This window comes from Corvus moneduloides, chromosome 16 (assembly GCF_009650955.1).
Source record: "Corvus moneduloides isolate bCorMon1 chromosome 16, bCorMon1.pri, whole genome shotgun sequence".
Lineage (NCBI taxonomy): Eukaryota > Metazoa > Chordata > Aves > Passeriformes > Corvidae > Corvus > Corvus moneduloides.
In genome coordinates, this window is record NC_045491.1 from 8995836 (window position 1) to 9006174 (window position 10339).

General features: G+C 56.4%; 1 protein-coding gene across 1 annotated transcript; it reads right to left on the minus strand.

Moving 5' to 3' along the window:
• Positions 1 to 7562: 7562 nt before the first annotated feature.
• On the minus strand, positions 7563 to 10252 carry MSRB1 (methionine sulfoxide reductase B1). Its single transcript, XM_032126275.1, has 4 exons — positions 10147 to 10252; positions 9543 to 9685; positions 9317 to 9431; positions 7563 to 8829 (listed from the first exon to the last, which is right to left on the minus strand). Exons 1-4 carry the CDS (start codon positions 10199 to 10201, stop codon positions 8798 to 8800), a joined length of 345 nt encoding a protein of 114 aa, XP_031982166.1. The 5' UTR covers positions 10202 to 10252; the 3' UTR covers positions 7563 to 8797.
• Positions 10253 to 10339: the final 87 nt, after the last annotated feature.

Below are 10339 nucleotides of genomic sequence, written 5' to 3' on the forward strand. Positions count from 1 at the left end.
CGGTGATTACGGCACATAAACACGGGGGTGGGGATGGGGTTCACACCCCGGGCAGCCCCTGGGGTCGGCCCGGCCTTGGAACCTCTCCTGGAACTGTTTGCTCCGCTTAAGGAGCGGCTCCACTGCGGGATGGGAACCAGGGAGCTCCAGAGGAGCCCCGAGTCCCCGAGGGCCATCAGGGTCAGCCATGGGCAGAGCGGGGATGGCCCTGGGTGCTGCAGGAGCTTCATCCCCTGGGCCCAGTTCTGGTGTCCTCACAGCAGCTGCCTGGCATGAAAGATGTCCATCCATCCATCCATCCATCCATCCATCCATCCATCCATCCATCCCTCCCTGCCCTCAGCACAGCCACAGCAGTGCCCTGGAGGCAGGCACTGAGCAGCAGAAGGAATTTGGGTTTCTTTTTTTCCCCTCTAACCCATCTGTCCTTAATTTCTTTGGGGGTTTCACTCCAAATTCTTCAGATTCTGCAGCAAATGCTTTGCAGTCCTCGGCCCCTCCGCGGCTGCCCGGCTCAGGGCTGCCTGCAACCGGAGCAGAGGGAAGGGAAAATCCCAGCCCTGAAATTCACCAACAATAACCCGTGTCCAGGGGTTGTTTGTTGATCCATGGGATTTTTTTCTGTTTGGTTTTGCTTGGTTGGTTATTGGTTGGTCCATCCCCCTCCCTCTTCTGAGGGCTGTGCCAGCCCGTCCCTCCGTGCCGCAGCAGGGGACAATAGATTTGGTGGCAGGGGACACCAGACCCTGTTCCAGCCCACATCTACCCATGGCTACATCCTGTGCCCCGCGTTCGCCAACTGCTGGATCGAGTCCTGCCAGGAGGCGCAGCCACGGCCGCACTGCTGCTCTGCCTTCCCTCCTGAGGACCGCAGTGCCAGGAGGCAGATGTTGCCTTGCCAGGGCTCTGCTGGGAGGTGTTTCCATTTCCTCATATCATTTGTAGCAACAAATCCCTTGTTTTGCCCTAATTTCTCAATTACAAGGTGGTGGCTCAGGGCTACGGGCGCATGCGAATGTCTGGGGCTGGGGAGCGCAGCCGGCCCGCGGTGCGATGTACCCTGCAGTCGCTGCTAATTAGCCGCTAATTTTACAGACTCCTTTATGGTTTGCAGTCATTTCAGCTTCCTCGTGGGCTGGAGCGCCGCGGGCAGAGCTCTCCCGGGAAGCAGCAGCGCGGCTCAGCCGCAGGTCCCCGGGGAGAGCCGGGCGGGTGGAGCAGGACCCCGGCGCCAGCCGAATTATTTCCCCAGGATGCTGGGAACAGCCTGGGAAGCATCGGGAGGTACTCACAGCCTGGCCGAGGCTGAGCTCAGGTGGTCACAGCTCCCTTTGGATGCTCCCACTTCCCCGGGATGCCAGGATCCAAAATATCCCCCTCACCCCTCTGTCTCACAAAGCACAAACTCAGATCCTGCACAATCCCGGGTGAAAACAATCCTGCCCCAGCAGTGACCCACACAAACCACATTGGCTCGATTTGAGCCAAACTTTGAGGATTTAAATTATGCCTTAGATTAACAGGAGAGCACAATTCCTCCTCGGAGCCTTGGTCCAAGCCCCAGGTTTGATAAGCATCAGGACACGGCCTCAAATGGAGAAATTAAACAAATACCTCACATATTTGGGAGATTCACACATGTGAGCAGCTGCAGTTGAAGACAGGATCCATCTTGCCCTGATCCCTCTCACCCCTCGGTGGGTATTGGCAAATCCCAGCCTCTCCTTGCTCCCATTTAATCCCTGCTGAAGCAGAGGTGCCAGCCTGGCACCACCCCTCGCTCGGCTTGGAGGGGTCTCCCCGGCTACTTCAGCCCCTGACCCCTCACCGACCTCACACTGCACACCTGCACCTACAAACTCTGCCCCTTTCCAGCCAGAATTCCCGGGAAACCAGCACAGCACCCCAGTTCTGTCCCACTACCCGGGGTTAGCTCATCCCGACAGACAGCAGGGAGCTGCGTGGATCAGCGTCCCACACCTGGACAGATGGATGGATGGACAGACACGGGATGTGCTGGGAGAGGCAGCACCTCCTGCCTGTGTTGCATCCCTGCCAGAGCCTTGGTGCATCACCCATTCGAGCCAGCATCTTAAATTAATCCGAGATTAACTAATTTGGAGCCTCGCTTTGAATTGGACGCCTGCGAGATTGGGTTTAAAGCAGGGAAGTTGATTTCCAGCAGAGCTGTGGTGCTGCTGGCAGGAACAGCCCCGGCCATAAAATCCCAAGACGTCAGAGGGGAACAAAGATAGACTGTGATGCAGAAAAGATGCTCAAATTTAAAATAATCTGAGAGGAATGAGCACAGCCCTGCAGACACATGGCCCCAGCATCGCTCCCGAGCGCAGCTTTTCCTCTTTAAATAGACTCTACCGCTTATTCCCTCCCGGTGGCTTTCAAGTCTTTATTTTCCACCCAATAATGACGCAGTTTAAAATCCTTTTACCCTCCCAGGTGCTCTGGGAAGCTCCCACCTCATCCCAAACATCACTTGGCGGTGGCCTCTGAGCACCCAGAGCCAGAGCCTTCGGTGCTGGAGCAATTGTGGCCTCTGCAGAAATTCTTGGCAGTCTTCCCAGAGCTCCCCTACTCCTAGAATTAAAGGATCGAGCCACAACAACCCCTGCATCTGAATTAAAACGAGCTCTATTTACTGATCATGCTAATTGAATTAGATGAACTCCAGGCTGGAGGATAAGCAGAGCCGGCCCTCATGGTTCCTGGGTTTATTCTATTTAATGTTGTGACAAACGCTCACCAGTGGGGCTTCAAAGCAGAGGAATTTGGTCCTGGGCTGTTTCCATCCTGCCCTGACAAGGCTGGGTGGGAATTTGGTGGGGGTTTTAGGAATTGTGATGTGGAAGTGGTGGTGGATCCAGTGCAAACACTGTGTTTCCTCCTCTGGAGCTGGGAAGTAGAACCCCACGGCAGTGCCAGGTTGTGGTGGCAGTGCCCAGGGTGATGCCAGTGGGTGGTACCAGGCATGGGAGCAGCTTCTCACCCCAGTCCATACCCCACAGCTCCATAGGGCAGGACCCAGCCTCACCCTCTGGCTGCTGCAGGATCCATTCCCCCAGTGCCATCCCCGCTGTTCCCATCTGGTGGGGGCACAGCCAGGGAGGGAGGGCACAGCACTCACCCAAAATCTGGGGCAGCCAAGGGCTCCATGAAGGGACAGGACAGAGGTGTGGGTGGGGAAGGAGAGCACACCACCCTCCCTAACATCATCGGGACAAACTTAATTCAAAAAATTTGGGCAGGAGGCTTCAATAAGCCCAGAGGACCCTGCCAAGAGTCACACTCTCTATATCCAAGTGCACAAAAGCTGGACATGTAAGACATGAAGAAAGCACTGTCAGGGCAGGCCAGTGCCAGCCAGCAAATCTGTAACAGTGGGAACATGAAATATTAATCACTGGTGCATAAAACAATAGGAAAAACCTGCCTTTTGGGGCAGCCATCCATCCTCACTCAGCAGGGAACATCAAGAGACACTAATGCCATACAGGTTCTGCTTAAATATTTGCCTGCCTTAAAGCTCACGCAAGAAGCATTTGCTTTGAAGTTGAAAATAGACTGTAAATGTCTTTTGTGTGAGATGAAACATGATAAGACATGAAACCAGGAGGCTAAAGTGTAGTTAATCACGGCAGCTTTACAAGCAACAAATCATTACTGCAGACAGTCAAGTGGATTGTTTGATAGAGCAGCCACGTGGGGAGAGAGCCCTGGCCAGGCATCGGCCTCCACCATGGGGGTTTGGGGTCGTGGCACGGCAGGGTGGCCACGGGAACAGCCACAGGGCTGGATGGATGCTCACAGGGCTGGAATGATGCTGGGGAAGGGCTGGAACAGTGCTGGGAGGGCTGTGATGCTGCTGCGAGTGCTGGACTAATGCTCACAGGGCTGGGGTGATGCTGGCATGAGGCTGTACCAGTGCTGGGAAGGCTGGACGGTGTTGGTGCAGGGCTGGACTGATGCTGGCAGGGCTGGGATGATGCTGGCAGAGCTGGATTGATGCTGGCAGGGTGAACTGGTGCTGGCAGAGCTGGACTGATGCTGACAGGGCCAGACCGATGCTGGCAGAGCTGGACTGATGCTGGCACAAGCCTGACTGGGTGCTCCCAGGGCCAGACTGATGCTGGCACGAGGCTGGAGTGATGCTGGCACAGCCTGAAACATCCTTCCCTGGTGAACCCTTCCCCAGGGCCACGGGGGTGATGTGGTTTGGGTTCACCCAGCTCCACACTGGAGCATGGGGAGGGCAGCAGAGCTGTGACATTCCCATGCTGGCTCCATCGGCACCCACGGCGTGGGGAGGATCAGTCCCACCCCAGGCAGATGCTGGGACGCCCAGAAGGAAGCCACCCTCAAAAATTTGGGATGCAGTTGGTGTGGGCATGGAGCCCATGGTGGGCATGACTCTTCAGGCATGGACTCATGGAATTGTTAGAGTTGGAAAAGACCTTAAAGCTCATCATGGTCACCACTAACCCACGTCCTTAAGAGCTACATCCACATGTCCTCTAACACTTCCAGGGCTGGTGGCTGCGCCAGCCAGTTCCAGGGCTTTACAACCTCTTCCACGAGAAAATTTTCCTAATATTCCATCTGAACCTCTCATGTGCTGCCCTGGTGCAGCCGGTGCAGGAACACGCCTGGGACGTGTATTTCCCACATCAAAAATGAAGCTCATGATTAGAGGCGATGCTCACTTGGGAGCAGGAGATAAGACCCCAAAGCGAGTGTCTAAGTATGACTGATTAACAACTAAAGCCTCACTAATTGCCTTAAAAAGTCGGATCTCGACAACCAGGGAAGGGGAAAAAAAAAAAAAAAAGGATTAAAATTTTCCTTGGGCTAAACATTTTTCCTGCGTGCTCAGACTCGCTCTGGATGTCTCCAGTCATTATCTCCTCATTAACACACACCACAAACCGAAAACAAATTTCCCCACCTTGTGGCTCTGGGAGGTTCGGTGAGATTAACCAAACTTCGGGAATGGGATCAGCCAGTGCCCAGCTAGAGCTGGATTTGGGACAGGGGCATGAAGTTATTATTGGTGAATGAAGTGGAATAAGCCTTGGATTTTCTCCAGCTGCAGCTGGAGGTGCTGGGGGACAGGTGAGATCTGGGATGGAGCAGGTGAGGTGATGGGAGGCTCCTCTCCGTCCAACCCCGTGTCACCAGGAAATCATGACGGGGTAGGATTTTTAAAAATTTCCATCCCTTTATTTCCTGTAATTAACACAAACCTGCATTTTCACAGCCCCAAAAAGAACCCAAATAACCCCTTTGAAGCAAACTGATGCTCCAGAGACCACCAAAGGGATGGGACCTGGCACAGCTTGGGATGAAGGCAACGTTTGTGGGGAACGATGGTGCCAGAGCACCCCAAATCAGGCTGTGCTCCCTGTCCCGAGGGACGTGTAACCATCCAAAACTGCTGCTTTGGAGTCTTGGGCTTTCAGAGTGGGAAAAAGTGTGGAGCAAAGGGAAATATTAAATAAAATGACACAAATATTAAAGGAGCCATCTCTGTAATGCTGGGCAGCCACTGGAAACATGGCTGAGAATTCCAGGGTGCAGGAGGAGCAGGAGCAGCCAGGCACCGGCTCCAAGGAATAGCGGTAATTAGAGCTTCCGAGTGCCTCCAGGTCATTTTCCTTTTCCTTGGATAACATAATTTCTATAGGGCTTGTTGTCTTATTAGAGAATTAATCTAAATCTCGGCGGGCTCTGGATGCTTTGCCGGCGGCTGGAGCCATCCCGAGGAGGGTCAGGGGCAGGTCCTGTGCGTGGCATGTGGGGGGAAAAAAATGACAAAACTCTAAAGGGAGGTCAGCTGGAGGCTACGGGGGAGGAAATGAATGATTTCTTAAACAATCAGGGAAGTTTGTGTCGGCCTGGAAACGTAATTGAATTTGTGCCGTTAAAGCCGGGCTGGGGCGGCTGCTCCCGACTAAGCAAAGTCCTCTCGTTAAGGCAGAATTGTCATTAGTGGGATAATTAAATGAGGAGGAATGGCACAGGGAACGCCCGGGCCATGGAGTGAGGGAGGGAAGAGCAGATTTCCGAGTGCCCCGAGCAGCCAGAGGGATCCGGGGAGGGGGAGGGACCCTGTGGTGCCCAGGGCTGAGGGTGCTCGGGGAGCTGGGATGGGATCCATCCTGCGGGATTGCATCCTGAATCCTCAGCATCAGGCGTTGCCTGGAGCTCTCCACCTTCAGGTCTTTAATATTCCTACTAAAATCCCATCTCCAGCCAGATTTCCATGAAAATGTCCCACCCCTATTTAAACCATTCCGGGGTTTTTGGCTCCGGGGATATTTCCTTGTTGCTGCAGGGGTGGATGTACGGGATCCCACAGGAGCATCCTCCTCCTTCCCATCTCTTCCTGGAAGGGTTAGGAAAGGCACTTGCACCCTCCCGTGCCTGCATCCACGAACTGCAAGGCAGCGTGGAATTCCGGCCGGATCCCCGAGGCACACACAGGCTGCTGGGCAGGGCAGGAGTGGGAGGGATCCCGGCTGGATCTCCCCTGGCACCCGCTGCCCGCGGTGGGAGGAAGCTCTGCCATCCCCTCACCGCTGACACTCCCAAGGTTTCCTCCCACTGCAACATCTCAGGGGAAACCACTCCAAAAATCCCATCCTTCCACGCTTCCAGCACTCCAGGGCTCACATGGATGTCACGTGACCTGGGAGAATCCTGGAATGGTTTGGGTTGGAAGGGTCCTTAAAGCCCACCCAGTGCCACCCCCTGCCAGGGCAGGGACACCTTCCACTGCCCCAGGCTGCTCCCAGCCCCAATGTCCAGCCTGGCCTTGGACACTTCCAGGGATCCAGGGACAGCCACAGCTTCTCTGGGCACCCTGTGCCAGAGCCTCTCCACCATCCCAGGGAAGAATTTCCCCTTAATATCCTAAAATCCAAGGATTAGTCAGTGAAAAGGCAGCTTGGACCTTCAGACTGGAACCTGGTGAATAATTAAGAGCTGGAGGTTGACCCAAGGTGAGGGCAATGGGGGAGAGCTGGCACTGGCTCCTGTGTTCCAGAGAGAACTTTACCCCATTGGAGCAGGGAACTGGAGTCTGGCAAAGCTCAGCTCAAGCCTCCAGGCTCCAGGGATCTGGTATCCAGCTCCAAGGGGGTGAAGAGCCCCTTGTGAGGCTGAGGGTTGTGGCTTCCAGTCCTGCAGACAGCTTCATGTGGGGAAGTTCAGGTGAGAAACTCAGCTCCCTGTGCCCAGAAAATCCTGACAGCCCAGGAAGTACCAAGAACACACTTGGAACAAGCTAAAATCAGCTTCACTTGGGAAAAAGTGCGAAGTGGAGTGAAAAGGAAATGTTCCCAGTGGAGCTTTGGCCCTGGGAATGCCCAGCGGCCTCCAATGCATCAGCATCCCCCTTTCCCATGGCAAAACCTGAGGTAATGGGAAAGATTCCAGGTAAAACCACACACATCCCACCCCTCCCAGGCTCCCCATCCCTGCAGCCACAGAGCAGAGAAGGAACCCCCGGCACTGGGATGCCATTCCCAGCGTGTTTAACACTCCAACACAGTGAATCAGTGCTTTATTTTCAGTATGGAAAGAGGTACAAGACCAGCAGTTGAGCTCCAGGAGGTGGTGTGGCAAACTTCCCCTGTGCCCTCGGATCCATGGGACTGAGGCAAAACACACGGAGAGAAAAGCCCCCAGTGTGTCCCCGAGTGCAGCTGCACCGGAACAGCACTGGCAGCGCGGCCCCTCTAAACCCCACAGGTCAGCAACAGCCTTCCCCATCTTTAAAGATCTTGTGTACCAATTCCAGAGGAGGATTTGGCTTCTGGGACAGGGAGGGAAGGCCACGAATCAGGAGCTGAATTAAGGAGAATCAGTGTGACAGCCCTTGGGAGCATTGAGGCAGCGCAGACACGATTCCCGGAGCCTGAGCGGTGCCAAGCGCAGCCCGTGGGCCCAATTCTGGCCTCCCTCCCACCAGGGCACAGCCAGGAGGAGCCTGAGTGCCACTGAAATTTATTACACAGTGCTAAATCAGGTGTAAGGCCAGGGCAGAGTCGAGGATGCGGATGTGGAACCGTCTGTGCTGTGTGCGAGGTGGGCAGAGGGGGAAAACACCTGGATGCTGCCCAGTGGGACCATAAAACATCCTTGCCCCAGCACCCTGGAAGGGTTTATATAGGGCAGTTCATACCATGATCCCAGCCCAGAATAGCTCCAGGGATTAACCCACACTCTGACCTCAGCTAATCCCGCGCTACTCCCTGGAAGTGCCAGCGGAGCGACCCTGGATTGCATCAGTGCCTGGCTGGGATCTGGAGACTGTCCTGGCTCGGCTGAAGTCAGCAGCAAACCCTCCCCAGAGCTCAGCAGAGGCAGGAGCACAGGCACAGGAGCTCCTTGGATGGAGCCCCAAGGAGGAACTGGACCAGGGAAACCAGGAGAGACCCATGACAGCGAAACCAGAGGGGAACCAGATTAGGAAAACCAGGGGATAAAACCGTGATGGGGAAATCAGGGGAAAACCGTGATGGGGAAATCAGGAGAGAACTATGACAGAGAAATCGGGAGGAACTGAAACAGGGAAAATGGGGAACCATGACAGGGAAGTCAGGGGATAAAACCTTAGCAGGGAAATCAAGCGGAAACCGTGACATCAGGGGCAAACCAGAACAGGGAAACCAGGAGCTTCCTTGGAGTTCTTGCTGCTGTGGGTGCCCTTGGCAGGACAGTGCACCCCAAGGAGTGAAGGCAGGATCAGCGCAGGGCAGTGCCAGGTGCAGCAGCTCGCTTATTTCTCCTTCAGGTCATTTTCAGCTTTACCTAAAAAAGGAACAATTGGGGCTCATGTTCCTTCCTCCAGAACCCTTTTATTTGGGAGTTTTGCTACACATCATCACCTGACAAGCAGGACAGCAGCTCATGGCTGTGGTGCCGCCTGGAATTTGGCCTCCTGCGGCCTTTCCTCGACAGCCTTTTCTTGGGCAACTTCCCCAAGGAGTGACCAGCAAACCCCCCCAGCCCCTCAGTGCCACCACAGGGGCTCTCTGCCCTCTCTTTGCACCCCCAGAGAACCCCCCCAAAGCTCAGCCACCCCTCAAACCCACGGAGACCCGTGGTCACACCCAGGAGCTCCAGTGGGAGGTCGGGGAGCCTTGAGCTGAGCAGGCTGAGCCTGATTTAGTCCATGAGCAGCTCTCTGGTGTTATCAGCACTGCCAGAGCCACGCTGCCGAAAGCACTGCAGCACACACAGCGTGCCCCCAAAATAACTCCCTGGGCTGGGACAGCTGCCAAGCCACAGCTGGTACCTTTCGGGACGAACTTCAGCGAGCTGCTGAATATTCAGAAGCGGGACTGGCCCTTCTTGGGCCCATCGTTGAGGAATTCGTGGCCCAGCCCGTTGCCACACTTGCCACACGTCACCTGAAAGAGCAAGGGGAGGGGTTGGCAGCAATCCGGCTTTCTCACGGGCTCATGGAAAACAAGCCCGGGGGTGTTTTTTTTGTTACATCCCAAGGGTTCGGGGATCGGCACCTTTAAAGCCCCCGGGCGCTCCTCGCGCTTGGCCACGCTGTCCCCGTGCAGGGTCTCGGTGAACGCTGGCCACGGGGACGAGTGCTCGTACTTGGCCCGGCTGGAGAACAGCTCATGGCCACACTTGGCACACACGTAGATGCCTGGGGAGGGCGGCACGAGAGCGGTCAGTGCAGCGGACAGCGGGGGGGTCACGTCAGCGCGGTGACACGGGACACTCACGTGGGACTTTGCCGGGCTGTGGCTGCCGGACCCCCACGGAACCCCCAGGGCCAGGCACGGGGGTGGAGGGGCAGGACCCCCATTCCCCATAGGGGTTGCCACAGGGCAAGATCCCCCCCAAAGGGCTCCTATAGGGACCGAACCCCCGAGCCCCTATCAGGACCCCCCCCCCGCCACAATCGGGAAGGATTCCCCCACCCCACTGGGAGGAGCCCAACAAGGACGGCAGAGAGGGGACCCCCAGCCGGATCCACGGGTGGAGGATGCTCCCCCTAATCCCCCCTCAAACGCTCACCCGGAGGGTTCCGCTTTGCCGGGTGACACCCCCTGCCCGCCCCGCTGGGGATCCCCCCCGGCCGCACCCCCGTGGGGAGCCCCTCACCCGGCTGGAAGTGGTCCTTGAACACCTCTCCCCCCACGAAACAGCAGAAGGACATGGCTGCGCCCGCGGCCCCGGCCCGTTCCGCTGGCCCGGCCGCGCCCCCGCCACGCCCATACACCGGGCCAGCCCCGTGTCCCGCCCCTCGCCGGCCCCCCCCGTGTCCCGCCCTTGGCCTCTCCTCCGGCCCCGCCCC